The sequence below is a fragment of the Perognathus longimembris genome, chromosome 11 (genome assembly GCF_023159225.1).
Source record: "Perognathus longimembris pacificus isolate PPM17 chromosome 11, ASM2315922v1, whole genome shotgun sequence".
Taxonomy (NCBI): domain Eukaryota; kingdom Metazoa; phylum Chordata; class Mammalia; order Rodentia; family Heteromyidae; genus Perognathus; species Perognathus longimembris.
In genome coordinates this window covers 10,244,804-10,262,348 of record NC_063171.1, presented here as the reverse complement: position 1 = coordinate 10,262,348, position 17,545 = coordinate 10,244,804, and the positions used below count along the sequence as shown (strand labels likewise).

General features: G+C 38.6%; 1 protein-coding gene across 2 annotated transcripts in view; it reads right to left on the bottom strand.

Annotated features, from left to right (window-relative positions):
- Window positions 1-993: 993 nt before the first annotated feature.
- Wdr64 (WD repeat domain 64) overlaps window positions 994-17,545 on the bottom strand; it is a 106,813-nt gene continuing 90,261 nt past the window's right edge. The window contains exons 23-28 of one of the 2 annotated variants that reach the window (XM_048357322.1): window positions 14,895-15,004; window positions 12,636-12,824; window positions 8,784-8,889; window positions 6,118-6,198; window positions 4,880-4,984; window positions 994-1,077 (exon numbers count right to left, since the gene is read on the bottom strand). In XM_048357322.1, the coding sequence (XP_048213279.1) occupies window positions 994-1,077; window positions 4,880-4,984; window positions 6,118-6,198; window positions 8,784-8,889; window positions 12,636-12,824; window positions 14,895-15,004 (675 nt within the window). The remainder of the gene's footprint in view (window positions 1,078-4,879; window positions 4,985-6,117; window positions 6,199-8,783; window positions 8,890-12,635; window positions 12,825-14,894; window positions 15,005-17,545) is intronic. The other variant, XM_048357323.1, reaches the window with a different exon arrangement.

Genomic DNA, 17,545 nt, shown 5'->3' with positions numbered 1-17,545 from the left:
ATCAAGGTTTGAGGCCATCCCAGGCAGACAAAGTTTGCTTAGACCCATCTCCAAAATAATCAAAGAAGAGTGCTGGAGGCATGGTAGAGAACTTGGCTAGTAGAGCAGAAGGCCCTAAATTCAAATCCCACCACTGCCAGAAAAAGAAACAAAAAGAAAGAAAGAATATCTCACAATGTTTTGCTTGATAAGTGTCCTGGCACCTTGGGAAGTAAATAATGTTAACACAGAAATACTTTTAACACTCAGAGTCATTTTCTGAAGAGGTCTGAGCCACCTACTTCTCAGTCTTCAATTTGATATACCATGTATGCTTTTGACACATAAAAAATCTAATTCATTATTGATCAAACTTAGATGCTTTCATTTTTTTAGATGCATACCCACTAGGGTAAAAATACCAAAATCTATTACTAGAAGCATTAATAAAAGATGAACCCTAGTAAGTCCAAGGAGCATCCAAGTTTATTTACCTGAAATCACTTCTCAATTAAATAATTTCTGATCTTAAGAAACATTGAACATTTTCTTCCAGATGATATGTCTCTAAATGAAGAGGACAGAAAGCATGGGTGATGATTGGCATGTTTTCCTTTTAATAGTAACTCTCTTTGTACAGCACACACAAATAATTTGCTGCTTAGTGCACACACTAATGATTCTGATTATGGATTAGGATGAACATGGGAGAAGGTGGAAAGCTAATCATTGATAACCATATTAGTTTTGATCTACTTATGCTATTGATTTCATTTACTTCCTTGTGTCCTTTGGTAGACAATAAACAAAAGACACTGTAAATGGGTTAAGCGGATTTCCTTGAGTAGAAGAAGTTGGCTGACTGGCTGCAGTTGCTGCTTACTTGTAGGAGGAGCTAAGATCACCAGAGCTCCTCAAGCAATCTTCTCCCTCAAAAGCATGGCCTTAGGGTGCAGGGATGTCTGGTAGATTCTCTTGCCATATTATATGCAACAGCCAGTCTTTACTTCCTCTTTACTTATGCATGGTTGGGAAGAATGAAGAAGCCAGATTTATTTGTGGAACCAAATTTCTTTTCAGACTTCTCTTTCGTGTTATCTGTGAAAGAAGGGCACATGAATTAGTAGCCACATGAATTAGTAGCTGGAATTATGTGACAGTTTTCCAAAGCTAACTTCCACTATGACTGATTTGAATCCTTTTAGGCCTAAAAGTAGAGTTATTTACTTAATCCTGAATAACTTCAAGGAAAAGACTGTTCAAAGTAGGAGCCACATGTGTGACTCAGGCATTCTGAGGACCAACTAAATAATTTGGAAAACATTGATTCAAAACAAAATAGGGGGACACTATTTAGCTAGTTAGTGGTGAGCATTACATTCATAATACTGGAGTCCTCTGAATGGTAGGAAAATAAAATAAATTTGTGATCCCACAAATGAGAAGTGAACTGGATTGTTTTAGAAAGAAATAAACATAGAAGTTTAAATTCCTTTAGTTAAATAAATTGGATTTTGGATGCCAGTGACTTATGTCTGTAAACCTAGATGCTCAGGGGGCTGAGATCTGAAAATCTTGGTTCAAAGCCAGTCCAGGCAGACAAATCTGACACTCTTTTCTCAAATAACTAGAAAAAAAATTGAGAAGTGGACAGGTGGCTCAAGTGGTAGAGCACCAACAGAAAAAGCTAAGGAAAAGCATGAGGCCCTGAGTTTAAACTGTTCTGTTGGCACTACAAATAATAATATAATTGGGTCAAGAAATATCTAATTTTTGGACTGGGAATATGGCCTAGTGGTAGAATGCTTGCCTCCTATACATGAAGCCATGGATTTGATTCCTTAGCATCACATATGTAGAAAAAGCCAGAAGTGGTGCTATGGCTCAAGTGGTATAGTGATAGCCTAGAGCACAAAGAAGCCAGGGACAGTGCTCAGGACCTGAGTTCAAGCCCCAGGACTGGCCAAAAAAAGAGAAATATCTAATTTTTTTTTCAGCTATGTTCAACTGCATTTTACAACAGGCACCATGTGAGTACCATGTATCTATGGAAATGTGGCTGGGCTTGGTTGTGTGTGACTTTGTAATGTACATCTATTAATTTTATAGTCTGAGGAAGAGAAGTGAGGAGCAAAAGGGAATAGGAAATGTAGAGTTGTAACATTAGAGCTACGAGATGAAGTCTTGTGGACTTTTATTGCTTGTACTGTCTTTGAACCATGATTTTCCAGGTCTCAGCCTCCTGAATAGCTTGGATCACAAGTATGAGCCTTGGGCACCAAGCTGATGTTTACTTACTGATTGGATTTCATCCAATATTTTGTCCCTTAGGCTGTTTGAGTTTCTAGAATCTTAGACAGCCAACACAGTGCTAGTTTAATCTATTCCAGTTTCCAAGTTCTAGTATCCTCTTTTAAGTGTGCAATTTTCTAGAGAGAGAGTTCAAGCCCCTGTGCTAGCATGAGAGAGAAAGAGCAAATGTAGCATTGATGAGAGTGGAAGATATATTAAAAAGTCCTTTGTGTCTAGACAAGTAAGTTTTCATCCTTAATGATCTCTTATGAATTATAGTAAAGTGAACTGTTTTTCTGAGTGTAGATTAGTCATTATGCAGATAGATCACTAGTAATTTTTAATTTTGTTTTCTTATAGTGCTGGTAATGTGACTCAGGGCCTTCCCATGCTAAGTTAGCTAGTCCTCTACCCTGGAACTATATCCCTAACCCTTCATGGCTAATTTTTGTGAGTGTGGAGGGGGAGAGGGGGTGTCCTTTTACTAGAACTCAGGGCCTGGATGCTGTCCTTAGCTTTTTTGCTCAATGATAGCATTCTACCACTTGAGCCATAGCTCCACTTCTGGGTTTTTGGTGGTTACTTGGGGATGCCCGGGTTGGCTTCACCCTTTATCCTCAGGTCTCAGCCTTCTGAGTAACTAAGATGATAGGTGTGAGCTACTTGTGCCCAGCTCATGGATAAACGATAATTTCTTATTGTCTTCTGCTTGTTGCTTAAGGCATATTTGGTCACATAATTCATGCAATTTATATATTCTTAAAAGTAAGTATATTTAATATTAAATGCGACAAATTTAAAGAGAAATCCATCTATAAAACATACACATTTTAGACCTAGTTGTTTACTTTTTGATTAGTTTTTAGTTTGGGATAATTTGTACCACTGTGTTGCATCCATTTTTCAAAACAATTACAAGTAAACAATATTGGTACCAGAAACTTGGGTATTGCTAAAAGTTCTTACTTGAGCAATTTGCATGTTTGACTCAAGAGAAGCATTTGTACTTACGTGCAAACTGACAAAATTATGGTGAAATAGTTCAGGTTAAATTAATAGAAATAGTTTTTGAAAATTGTTATGCTATTATCATTGCATTGTTATCTATCACTGAATTAGATGCAGGCAATAGGAACCAATTTCCTCTCAGTGGTTAATTTGAGTTCACAGGAAGGAAACTAGTAAGAATTACCATACTCTCAATTTTCCTCTTGATGTTTGACCTATTTTAATGACTACCTAAAAGGACCACAGGCTAATTCTCACCCACACGAACTTCTAGAAGGAGTAAAAGGCTGAGAGGGGCTTGGCTAGTTACTACAGTGGGCATGGAATTTGGAGTGAAAGGTCTCAGGTTATCTCTTAATTAGTATGCAGTCTTTGGGGCAAGCTCTTGACCTTTCTTTAGGAGCAATCTTTTCTTTCTAGCTGTAAGATGGACCTAACAATTTATTTGTACTTATTGTGAAAATTAAGAGAATCATTTTATAAAAACACTTTGCAGAGTAGTATCAAGTTAACACTCCTCTTCATACATTTTTTAATTTCAAAAAGGTCTTTCAAGTGTTCAAAATAGCACAAAACAACATCCCATTATGGTAATATTGAGTCCCTGGAATTATTCTACAATAGATGGTCAAGTGATACTGTTTGCAGAAAGGAGAAATCTAAGGGTGTTTGGGAAAAGGATGATGGGGGCGGGTAAACAATGGCACAAGACTAGTGGACTCTAAGGTGATTTCCACGGAGAGATATACAATATACTATAGTACAACAAACCACAGGCCCAGAGAGTACAGGCCAGAGGCTGGGATCGGGATTGTCAAGTCTCCTCTCCTCTGCCATATCTTGAGGTAGTGAAGGTGAGACTGAAAAGATGGTAAGGTTCTTCAGCTCAAATCCTTCTTTGGCATGCCTGCCAACTTTATTCACTGCCTTAAGTTTGGGTTTGGAACAGAAAAACCCAGACCCCAAACCTGAATCTAAGCCCTAGAGAAAAATGGGCCCAGCCTAGGACAAGGCTGTAAAATACAGAGCTGTGGTCAGCATTTCCAGCTCACTCCTCAAGATGACAGTGCGTACTCCCTCTCCTCAGATGGCCTACAAGGAGGCCCAGTTCCTATCCTTTCCCTGTTCTGTTCTCTTCTTTGGCTGTAGTTGAAGGTTCATCTATGAAACAATAATGCTGAGGGAGTTGGGGTCCTCTCTGTGGCCAAGCATCTAGATTTGAACTGCTCCCTCAGTACATGAAAAAGATATTATCGGCTGGTGGGAAGCTATTCATGTCACAGGTGTAGTTTCCTTAAAAAGTATTGTGGCTGATCACTCTGTTTCTAGATCAACTCAGCCAAATTCTGTCATGAAGTGATAAGAAGCTTCATTCACTCACAGCCACAGGTTTGATCTGATTTTTCTCCTCTAATCCAGTAAATTTACTATTTTCATCTTGCCAAGCTAACACACAAACATCTGGAATAGACCTAAAACTAGGACCTGGGCTAATATAATTCTTGGCCCAGAGAAATAGAGAAATAGTTTAAAAGTCAAGAGCAAAGTGATAGATGGTAGAGTGAGACTGTCCACTGCAGACTCAGCACTACTAACTTACCTTGTCACTTTGAGCATGCCCTCCCTTCTTCTTTCCATTTCCTGACTCCTTTTGTGATTCTGAACCAATGAGTGGAAGGAACCTTAGACTAGTGGGGCTTGGGACCTACGAGCCATAAACAGAGTAAGTTACACATAAAGAAAGTTCTTACTTCCATCAACTGAGATCAAGGTGAAGATACATTGCTCCAAATGTACCCTCTTTCTGATCACTCTTAAGTTTGGGGTGGGATGGGGTAGGTGGGGTTGGATCCTGCTGTATAACCCCACCTATCTCAAGCTGCTCTTGCCTCAGCCTTTCAAGTGCTGGGATTATAGGCATACACTACACTTCACTGTTAAATCTTTATACTTCAATGTTAGCATCAACTGTTGGGTGTTAAGTATTACTATGAATATGTCCTTTGAAAATTTAAGTTGCACACTGATGAATCATTTAAGATCTATGTTGAATTCAATTGACATATTTAGTTGTTTGCTTTAGTTTTTTTCTTTAGGCCCATTAATTAGATTTTTTTGTTATTGAGTTTTTATTATTGAGTTTGTTTCTATTATTGACTTTTAAAGATGAAGTATTTTTTCCATTTTAAAAAACAATCTTTAAGTGGTTGTATAAGGGGTTCCAACTAAGTATGTCAGTTTGCCAGTATAATGAATCTTGATCAATGTCACACCTTTTATCGTTCTCCTCCTATCTGTTCCATATTAGTTAGATTTTTAATGTAAGTTTCTTTGTGAGCACATTTGGAGATAGGGATTTCTAGTGAGATAGGATGGGATGAATCCTGAGAAGAAAGGTGGCACATTCCCAATAACAGAGGTCATGGGAAGACCACTGCTGCTTAAGGTGTGGTAAATTATGTGCTGTAACTGGAGTGTAGGGAGATTAAGAGAATGTGGTAGGAAATGATGTCACAGTGGCAGAGGCCAGATCATAAGAGCTTTGTATGCCAGGCAAAGACATTTGGATTTTATTTTACAGATAATGAAGTACCACCAGGGTAATAGCTACTATGTATATTGTATGCAGTGGCAGAGACAAGAGACTGAAGCCACTGGCTTACAACACTCAAGCTTTGCTCGACACTGAGCACCTCTTGTTTCTAGAGGCATCGATAATTTTGGTGATGTGATCTTCCCTAACTTTGCTTAGAAGCACAGGGTGATCAGGAATGAGAAGCTAGATTTTTGTATTATTCTTTATTATTAGATTTCTAGTCTTTAAAATCTCAGACTTACCCTGTATATAGGCAGAGAACCAAAAACAATCCCTGCCTCCCTGTTTTCAGTCATGAAACCTTCCAATGCACACCTGCGAATCTGTAAAACAAAGAATCTCATGAGTGGCAAAATAGCACTAAAGGCATTCAGATCATGACTCTATCACTTCCTAGCTGCATAATCTTAGGTAAGTTCTTTCCCTGAAAACTATGATGAGATCATATACAAAGATCACACTAAGGTGCTCTAAATATAAGGGTTTGTGACATTATATCATTATCAGTTTGTCAAAAGGAAATTAAGAGAAAAGAATTGTTTCGATTAATATCACATTGAAAATGAAGAGGGGGCTGGGAATATGGCCTAGTGGCAAGAGTGCTTGCCTCCTACACATGAAGCTCTCAGTTCGATTCCCCAGCACCACATATATGGAAAACGGCCAGAAGGGGCGCTGTGGCTCAGGTGGCAGAGTGCTAGCCTTGAGCGGGAAGAAGCCAGGGATGGTGCTCAGGCCCTGAGTCCAAGGCCCAGGACTGGCAAAAAAAAAAAAAAAAAGAAAAAAAGAAAAAAGAAAAAGAGAATGAAGAGGAAAGAGAAAAAAGGATTGTTCATCAAAATCAGATATTTTGGTCAAACACTTTTCAACTCAACTTTAGCAGTGGAGCTATCTTTAATCTTAGCCAACTGAGGTAAGAAGACAGCAGGACTTTTGATGTTTGGGATATTCAATTGTTTCCAAGCAATAGGTGAGACTTACTAAAGGTATCCCCAAATTTATGTAATATTTCACTTCTGATTTTAAATACGACTTTTTTTTTTGCCAGTCCTGGGGCTTAAACTCAGGACCTGAGCACTGTCCCTGGCTTTGTTTTGCTCAAGGCTAGTGCTCTACCACTTCAGCCACTTCTGGCCTTTTCTGTTTATGTGGTGCTGAGGAATTGAACCCTGGGCTTCATGCATACTAGGCAAGCACTCTACCACTAAGCCACATTTCACAGCCCCTAAATAAAACTTTTTGTCTCTAAATCGAATGATTGTTAAAAGTGAACAGCAATATTTATTTCTAGGTTGTACCATTTCAATCCTATTCTACAATAACAGATATTCATCTATAACATGTTATGCACAGGTATTTATGCACATGATAAGCTTTTAAATTAGTCATGGATGTGAGGAGATGAAAATAGGAACATCTGATTTGATAGATAAAATGCTAAGTGAATATAGAATGATCTGTGAAGAACACATTGGTTTTGTTTTGTTTTTGTTTTTTATAGTTTTTTGTGTTGTTGTTTTTCCAGAGCTAAGAACAGAACTTGGGGCCTTGCGCTCGCCAGGCAGGAGCTTTTCCGCTGAGCTAAATCCCTAGCCCCTGAAGACACACATTGGAAAAAAATATAACTAATCAATAATTATTGAGAATGTAAAATATACCTGGTATATATTTTTGACCTCTCTCAACAGCTATTAACAGAGATACTCATATAAACAAAGACATATAATATCTAAAATGATTCCAAAGTCCATTAGACTCCACAAGTGGCTTCTCTTCCTGGTAACCTGCCTTTGAGGAAAAGAAGTATCTAGGTTCCATTTGGACAGAAAGGGAGGATGTGCAATAATTTTGCTTTGTTTGTAAACTATTAAATACCTATTATACACGAAGAAGATACTGTATAAGAAGAAGACTATGGTGTATATTAGGGAGCAGGGCCTGCAAAATTGACACCCCCTCAATGCCAATGTCCTCATTGGGGTGGCTCTGGCCATACTTCTGTCCTTGGGCCTTGCACACCTTTATGGTAATCCTGAACTTTGTGCTTCATGTGAAAAATTCTTCTCATTTGATAAGTAGTGTTTCATGTATTCATTTGTATAGACAAGTGAACATTATTTAGTTCATCCACTTCTTTTTAATTTCAATTTTATCTCAAATGTGATGTACCAAGTGGTTATAGTTATATAAGTCAGGTAACGACAACAATTCTTTCTGAGCACTGTCATCCCCTTGGTTCATTCACTTTTATTGCTCTCTGGTAGTCTAACTAAGGAGTATGCTAGAATTTATCATTCAGGTAAAAACAGCACTTCCCTGAGCTTTTTTACACCTGTCTCCTAAGCACATATTCAGGACTTCCCAGGTAATATATTTACAGGGGTTGCCTATTCTCAACTCTTCCTTCTTCTCCTCATCCCCCTCCCTTCCCTCTCCCCTTCTCTTTCTCCCCCTTTTACTTCTACTTTTCTCCTTCTCCTCCTCCTCCTCCTCCACCACCTCCCCCTTCTTCCTCCTCCTCTCCCTTCACCTCCTAACCTCTCCCCCCTCCTCCTCTCCCCTTTTCTTCCTCCCCTTCCTCTCCCTCCTTCCTTCCCCTCCCTCCCCCCATCTTCTGTACTGGGGATTGAACTCAGGGCCTTGTACTTGCTAGGCAGGTGCTCAACTGCTTGAGCCATGTCTCAGCCCCTGTCTACATTTTCAAGGAAGGTTCATGTCAAATTTTGATCCCCCAAAACTATAAGTATTGTATTTGTTTTTGTCACCAAATTGGTGGTAATGTGTATAATCAGATATAAAAATATGCAATAGTTCTGGATATATTTGAATTTAGGAAGGTAAAAGGAAAGATATGTGTTGTTGTTTTTTTTTGCTTTATTGTTTGTTCTGTTTTGTTTTGATTAGCTACCTTGGGAGAAGAGAGAGACTTGAAATACTTAAAATCATGTTCCACTTCAAAGGCCTTGGGAGGTGTACGTCTAAAGAGCAAAGACATTGAGCTCATGTTTCTCCATCTGCATGTAAATAATGAAGAAAAATTTAAGTAAATACCAATATATCTTTTATTCTCTGCAAACAAAACTAATATTCAATATGTCCTTGTCTTGTTCTCAAATTCCTTAGTTCTTATGGCACAGGTGCTTGTGATGCTCCCTGATTCTTATTCCATTTAGCTTTGCAGACTTTCCTTTAAGGAATGCACAGCAACTTCTGCCTGCCTGAACATTTCTTGAAAAATTAATCACCCATTACTGAGGAAAAAATGTAAGAAGGACAGCAAAACCTTTTTCTATGTACAATGTTTGATTTTTATGTGACCTGGGAAGCTTCCTCTATAGTTAAAACTTAAGTATATATTTAGAATGTCAGACATAATCATTAAAAGCATTTTTAAAAGACAATAGAGAATATGTCCTAAGATGGAGTAATTCCATAGAACAAGGCTTATTAAGCTATAGAGAAGTAAAAATATTTAGTAAGAACCATGTAAACACTTATCTGTCAATTTAGCTATCCTAGATACACCATTCCCTTTCATGCTTACATATCTGCCATTTGCAGTCATCTTTCTGCTTGTGATGCTCTGTATTAGTCATTCTTTTTTTCTGCCAAATATCTTTTAAGTGTCTACTGGGTATTGGCACTGATCTAAGAACTAGTATGACAAATGGATAGAACAAGATCCAAGTCCTCATAGACTCAGAATAGAGTAAGCAGAAACTCACATTTACACATGAGAACACACTGTCATATGTCCTGAGATACAAGGATGTTTACAGGGATGATCATCTTTTCTTGTTGAACTTGGTTTCATCTTGGCTTTACCATAATATTTCCTACATTTTTGCCAGTCGTCCTCTCCAGTATTCCTTACTGGCTTTTCCACTGGGAGATCTGAAGTCACTTAGAATTCTTCTTGATTGTGACAAAAGTGTTTTTGTTTTCACCTGAATTCTGTGTAGGTTCTGATCACCATGTGTATTAGATTAGGACATTGGGCCTCCTGGTTGTAACTGATTTAGGATTTCCCTGAGGGAAATTATCTTTGACATACTCCTCCAATGCTTCCCACCTGAGAACCATCCACTTTGGATCTCCAAGTTCCGATTTTCAGGATGATCTATAGGTATCCTTGGTCTCCTGAGTGTTAGACATTTAGACGTGTTCCATCTAAGACTAAGCTCCACTGATACTGAGAGCTCAGATGAGTACCAACCTCTTCGACTATAATGAGGGCACCACCACAATCACATAGGAACTGAAAATTGCAAAAACTGGAAAACAGCTGCTCAATCCCACTCTATTCTCTACTGGAGAACACTATTCCCTACACCTTCAACTATCCTCAACCCTCCCAATAATCAAACAAGTCCGTGAAACAAGTGCTTCTTCAACTCTAGAGTTGTTTGGCTTCTTCAAAAAGCAATGTAAATGAGTGCTGGTGTCTTACATCTATAATCTTAGCTACTTAGGAGGCTGAGATCTGGAGGACTGCACAGGCTGAGACTGGCAGGCCATACAGAAAAGATTTTAAGACTTCATCTCCAAAATAACCAGCAAGAAATAAGGCTTAAGTGGCAGACTATCAGTTGAGCAAGCACAGACACTGAATTCAAACCCTAGCAATGTCAAGAAAGAAAAAAAAGAAAGATTGAAAAACCAAGAGAAAAAGCAATTTATATTGTGAGCTTTTAGTACCTGTTACCCAGCCTCTTTATTTTCTCTAACATCCTTCACAATCGTCTGCTTCTAATGTTCTTTATTACATATTCAGATGGACATTTTTTTAAACAATAACTTTGAGGACTTCAAACACAAAGTAATGATAAGTAGATGCAAACAATCATCCCATCCTTTTTTTTTTTTTTTTTTTTGCCAGTCTTGGGGCTTGGTCTCAGAGCCTGGGCACTGTCCTGACTTCTCTTTGCTCCAGACTAGCACTCTACCTAGGGCTATAGCTCCCCTTCTGGCTTTTTCTGTGTATGTAGTACTGAGGAATCAAACCCAGGGCTTCATGCATGTTAGGCAAGCACTCTATCATTCCCAGGCCAATCATCCCATTCTTGATACATGTATTGAAACAATCACACTGTACCTCAAAAATAAGCATAGATATTATATGTTAATAAAAAAATTACAAGATGCCTAAAGGAATAGAACAATATTAACTATTTTAATTTGGTACTCAGTGTATAAATATATGAAAGTATGACACTGTACTTCATAAAAGTATGTAATTAAGATTTAAGCCAGGCATCTTTATAGCTACTCAGGAGGCTGAGATTGAGAGGATTATGCTTCTAGCAAAAAGTTCTTGGGACCCTTCCGATCTCAGTCAATAAAAAGAGGGGTGTGGTGGTGTACACCTATCAGTTAGGAAGTGAAATGGAAGGGTTGTGTTCCAGGTCAGTGTAGGTACAAGTTGGGAATCTGTTTTAAAAAATAACAAAAGCAAAAAGAATTGATAATGTAGCTTTCATGGAGGAGCCATTTACCTGCCAGGTATAAGGCTATGAGTTTAAACCCCAGTGCTGCAACAAAACATTAAAAATCACTCCATACTATCTTGCATCATACCTTCTCTTTATTTCTAAGCCACTACCATGGGATTTCTCCCATATCTCCACAGAAGTCACTCTCTCCACAATTATCAATGGTATTTTCATGTCAATGCTGGTGTTCCTTTTTCTTTATCCTATGGGCTTCACACCACCATTGTTCTTGAATTCTCTCCTCCTCTGCTTGCTTGAGTTTATTCTCCCAAATTCTTAGCCATTCTTCTCCAAGGTTCTTTATTGTATCTTTCCCTTGGCCTGCTCATTACAGGCTGATTATTGCTCCATAGTTCTCTGTTTTTGCTTATTCAAAACACAGGACCTGACTACTTCTCCTTGAAAACACCTCCATGCTAATGACTCCAAAGTTGTTGTGTGTAGTTTCAAACCCCAGATCAGCCTCCACCTGGGAGAACCACAAGTATTGAAGACTGCCCTGTCCCAAAGCAAACTCACCATCTCTTCTTTCATACTGATCTTCCTATTGTGGATTTTGTACATTGGCTCATAAGCCCATTGTGATGTGATCTCTATAGACTTTCCTAGCTTGATCTTGCATTGTCTTCCTCACATGCCCCTGACTCTAAGATTAAAAGGTTGTATTGTAAATACTACAGTAAAATCCTTTGCTCTTACTAATACACAGAAAACAAAAAGACAAGTAAAACTGGATGTGGGGTGGGGAAAGAGGAAGGGGGGCTACAGCAGAAAGTGATTGAGGATGAATATGTTCAATGTAGTTTATTTTCATGAATGCAAATGGAACAATGTAATATATTGAAATTATTTTAATAATGAGTAGAATGACAGAAGGGGGAGACTGATTGAGATGCATTGCTTACACGTGTAGAAATGTCACAATGAAACACCCTTTGTACAATTATCGTGTATTCACACACACGCATACACATTATACATATACATATACATATACATAAATACACAGTCTTTAATTATTTGGTGCTTTGCTTAGGCAATTGCTTTTTGGCCCCTTTTTTGATAAATCCAATTTAACCTTTTGTTATTAAGAGTACTACTATAGAGAATCAGAGCTTTTTGTTGATAGATTTCTCCCTTTCAAAAGATTTCAAGATGATTAAATAGGTTTGGATTTTTCCCATTTGAGTTCTTCACATGCAGCAAAAGTGTCAGAATGTCATGTTTAACTTTTGTTCGTTCATGAAAAGAAATATCCGTGGTCTTACCTTTCCCGGTCAAATATCAGAGGGTATTCATACTTCTGCTTCTTCTCTGTGAACTTGCTTTCTTCTTTGATTTCTATGGGATATTCAGTTACATCACAAGGCAAAATGAAATCCATTGACATGGTTAAATCAAAGAGCCGTCGCTGTCCAAAATATCCACAGTAATGACCATTGAGGGCATGCCAGAGCCTGATGTATGGCAGCACAAGGAAGAGAGGATAAATAATTGAGGAATTCAGCCCACGTTATTCTGGTCATAAATTATGTGTATAGATTACACTAGTCTATCAAGGGTTATAAACTTGAATCCAGGATGCTTTCTACTACGTACAGTATAGTTTGTTTTATGTAAACTCTTTTGTAAATCCAAGATTTCAAGCATGCTAGTATTCTCTCACTGAGCAATGACTCAGAGCATAATGCAAACATTTATATGGTTAGAACTCTAACCTTTAGACTTTTAGGGAAAAATCAATTTGAAGTCAAACTTAAAATCTTTATTTATCTAAACCAGCCAAAAAGAAACAGATTTTTTTTCCTGAAACACTACTTCACCAGGATAATCAGAATTCACACTGACTGACAATCTGTTCATTTAGTTAGGTTTTAGCATGAGATAAGGTTAGTGTGCTACTTATAAAATCAGCCAGGTGCCAGTGGCTCATGTCTATAATCCTAGTTTCTTGGGTGGCTGCTATCTGAGGACTGTGGTTTGCAGCCAACCCAGGCAGGAAAGTCTATGAGACTCTTATCTCCAGTTAAAGATAAAAAAGACAGGAGTAGAGCTGTGGCTCAAGTTATAGAAAGCTAGACTTGTGGGGAAAAAAAGCTCAACTCAGGGACCTTACCCAGTCCCTTACTTCAAGCACTGGCACAAAATAAATTAAATAATAAAATCAGCCACCACAGAAATTGTGAGAGACATCTGGAGATGCTTTCAGTAATAATGTTTCAGTACCAGTCTTTGTGAACCCCATCAACAATTCCTACCTACTGTCTTGGGGCCCCCATAGTAATGCCTATAGCTGAGTTTTATGTAGGCTGGCAAATGGCATGTCTCTTTACCCATATGATTATTTCACCTCAATTCAATCCAAAAGTTACTCTGAATAGCCTATGTGCTTTAAAATAATATTAGATTCTATTAGCAAGAATGAAGGAACTACATAGCTTATGGAAAAATAAAACAGCATTTGAACATCTTCCTTTTATGTCCTGATTTTAACCTCAGAGGAGCAAATGATGGAAATAATGATTGGGGGTCCTGAAGCAATGAACTAGAAGAGGAAGGATGAGCTTAAAGAACAAAGAATAGATTCTTCAAGTGTAAGTAGCATTACATTTCAAAATACGTAGATAGTAGCCATGCATGTTAGTTCTTTCCTGTAATCCCAGCTACTCAGAAAATAGAGATCAGGAGGATTCTACCTTGAAGTCAACCAGAACAAAAAGTTACTGAGACCCCATCTTAACAAGCTGGATATGGTAGTTTACATATATTGTCCAAGCTATGTAGGCATAGGTGGGAGGCTCAGGTCTGAGGCCAGTCCCAGCAAAATCATGAGGCCCTATCTGAAAAATGACTAAAAACGAAAAAAAGGGGGGGGGAGGCTTGAGATATAGCTCAAATTGCAAAGTCTGAATTGAGAAGTTTGAGACCCTGAGTTCAAGCCTCAGTATTACAAAAACAAACAAACAAACAAAAACAAAAATCTCCCCAAAACAAAATAAACAAAAACCTAGGTACTGAGAAGAGGCAGAAATAGAAGTGTCCTTTTCTTATACTGAACAGTGTCCAGAAGACTTAACATGAGCAACACAGATCCCTATATTTAGTTTTCCAGCACGAGAGAGATGTCATGGTCTTCCCAAAGCCTTTACCAAAGGAAAATAGACTTTAAACAAAAAGTTAGAAAGATAAAAGACTTAACTCTAAATTCATTCTGCAGGTGACCCAGATGGAAGTAAGTTATTCTTATTTTGTGATGTTCTGTGCTCCACATAGAGCTCTCCTAAGTAGCTCTCCTACCTCTGCTTGGTGTCCTGGGCTTTAGGCCCTTGAGCCTTGCTTTACCTCCCCAAGATTGTATCTTGTTGTTTGTAGTTGTTATGTCCTTGAAAAACTATCTTTATGTGGTTGTACAAAGGAGTTGCCATGTGACAAAGCAGTTTATGAATATATCTTGATCAATGTCACCGCTTTTAACATTCTCACCCATCCCTCCCCTCCCCATCCCTTCCTTCACCTTCGTGGTTTACCTCACAGAGCCATCCACAGAGGCAGTAACTACCACTTGCTTGTCTTCCACATAGGCCACTTGGACAATTTCTAAAGAATGAGCACGCCAGGAAAGCAGCTGCTTGAATTTCTAGATGGCAACAATAAGACACATCCCTTAGGATTAAGTCAAGAAAAATACCTTTAAGCGAAGTCCTAGGCTCATTACAAAGTATGTTCAGGAGTGGATGGGTGTGCTGTGCTGGGTGATAGTGTTCCTACCCCAGCTAGCTCTTTTCTTGCTCACTGAGGCACAAGTTTAAGGATTTCTTATTCTGCACATACCTGGGGAAAGGAAGTAGCTCCTGACTTCAGCAATTTATTGTGGAATCTCAAAGTAGCATTTTGTTTAGTTGATGGTTATGAGTACATTATTAAAGAGCAGCCTTAGGAGGGGTTTGTAGATGACCAAGAGTGAAGATAACCAGAAATGGGGAGAAGCAGAGCTGGGATAAGAAGGCCAATGAGGAAGCTGGCAAATTTATTTTACTTTTTATTTTTTGCCAGTCCTGGGACTTAGACTCAGGGCCTAAGCGCTGTCCCCAGCTTCGTTTTACTCGAGGCTAGCACTCTATCACTTGAGCCACAATGCCACTTCCAGCCTTTTCTGTTTATGTGTTGCTGAGGAATCGAACCCGGGGCTTTGAGCATGCTAGGCAAGTACTCTACCACTAAGCCACATTCCCAGACCCTACATTCAATTAATTATTGATTATTATTATTTTCCCCCAACTTCTATGGTACTGGGGATTGAACTCAGGGCCTTAGGCTTGGTAGGCAAATGATCTTCCACTTGAGCTATACCCCTGGTCCTTTATTGCCTGGCCCTGGCAAGCCTTCCAGTGTGATCCTTCTGTCTCTGTCTCTAAGAACAGCTGCGATTACAGGTGTGTATCGCATCTGACAAGAGTTTTATTTGAAAATGTTATATAGAGAAAACTTAGGCTATTTTGTTCTTTGGTTGGGATGTGGAGTAGGAATTATCAAGAATTGCCTAAGAAAGAATGCTATTGTACTGTTCATAAGGAAATGGGAAGACTTGAAAAAACTCAATATTAAGCAAAGCAAGTCAGATCCAAAGAAACATAGATTGCATGTTTTCCATCATTTGTAATGTGCCTATAAATCTACAAGTAAACCCATTGGATGGTTAAAAAAATACACTGGGGCATGAGAAATTATACAGGCCTCTAGACATTTTTCACACAGTGAGACCACAGGAGGATATACATAGCAGCAGATCACAAAGGCTTATAGCTATGTATATATGATATATAAGTTAATATTTTATGAAATGAACTCCAAGAAAATGAGAGATTTTGTTGTTGTTGTTTCTGTTTTTGTTGTCTTTTCCTTTTGTCTTATTTGTTAGTTTATTTGTCTTTGGGAGGGTAAAGGGGCACTGAAAAGGTGGGACAAAGTGGGAACAAATACAGGTACAGTACTCACTAGGTACTATGCGGAAAATGAACTATATGCCCCATGGATGGAGAAAGGAGGGAAAAAATGGAAGACAGCAAAGGAAGGGGAGACATGTTTTAAAAGAAAATATACTCATTACCTGACCTATTACCTAACTGTAACCCCTCTGTATATCACTTCTACAATAACAATGAAATATATTTTAAAAAAGAATAATTAGCTAGGCACTTAGGGCTCACACCTGTAATCTTAGTTACTCAGGAGACTGAGATCTGAGGATTATGGTTCAAACACAGCCGGGGCACAAAAAGTCTATGAGACTCTTATCTCCAATAAACTATTCAGAAAAAGGTAGAAGTGGCGCTATGGCTCAATTAAGTGGTATAGTGCTTGAGTACAGAGAGGCTCAGGGACAGAGCCCAGGCCCTAAGTTCAAGCCCCAACACTGGCAAAAAAAAAAAAAAATAAGTACAAGTTCTCTCTCACTCTCTGCCTCTGTCTCTTTCTCAGTCTTGGTCTCAGTCTCTGATTCTGTTTCTGTTTCTGTCTCTGTCTCAATCTCTGTCTCTGTATCTCTGTCTCTCTGTCTCTCTGTCTCTGTCTCTGTCTCTGTCTCTCTCTCTCTCTCCCTCTCTCTCTCTCTCTCTTTCTCTGTGCTAGTTCTGGAGCTTAAACTCAGGGCTGGACCTGGGTAATGTCCCTAAGCTTTATTTGCTCCACTTCCAACTTCTTGGTGGTTAATTGGAGATAAGAACCTCATAAACTTAATTGTTTGGGCTGCCTTCAAATAGCAATGCTCAGATCTTAGCCTCCTGAGTAGCTAGGATTACAGGCATGAGCCGCCAGCACTGGCTCATTCTTTTAAAATCATCATAAAGGTTCATTGGTATTCCTTTCAGATTTCTCTTCAAGTTTAGCCTCTGCAAATATTTCTAAATCATATGAGCTAGAGTTGATAGCTAGAGACATACTCTACAGCAACTCTTCTTTGGAATATGTTTCTCTCTATTATTGATGAACACATGAAAATCATAGCTCTTCCTGGGTCATCTATCTGGTCATTTGTGTAAGCAGTATTCTGGCAGTGTGAAGTTTTGCTATATGTCTTCTACTCATTACCATCATGAAGATTCATCTCAATTCCTCCTAAGTTTCTTGACCTTCTCCCTTTGCTTGAGAGCTAGGCAAAGTCTGTGTTAGGCTACTTTAT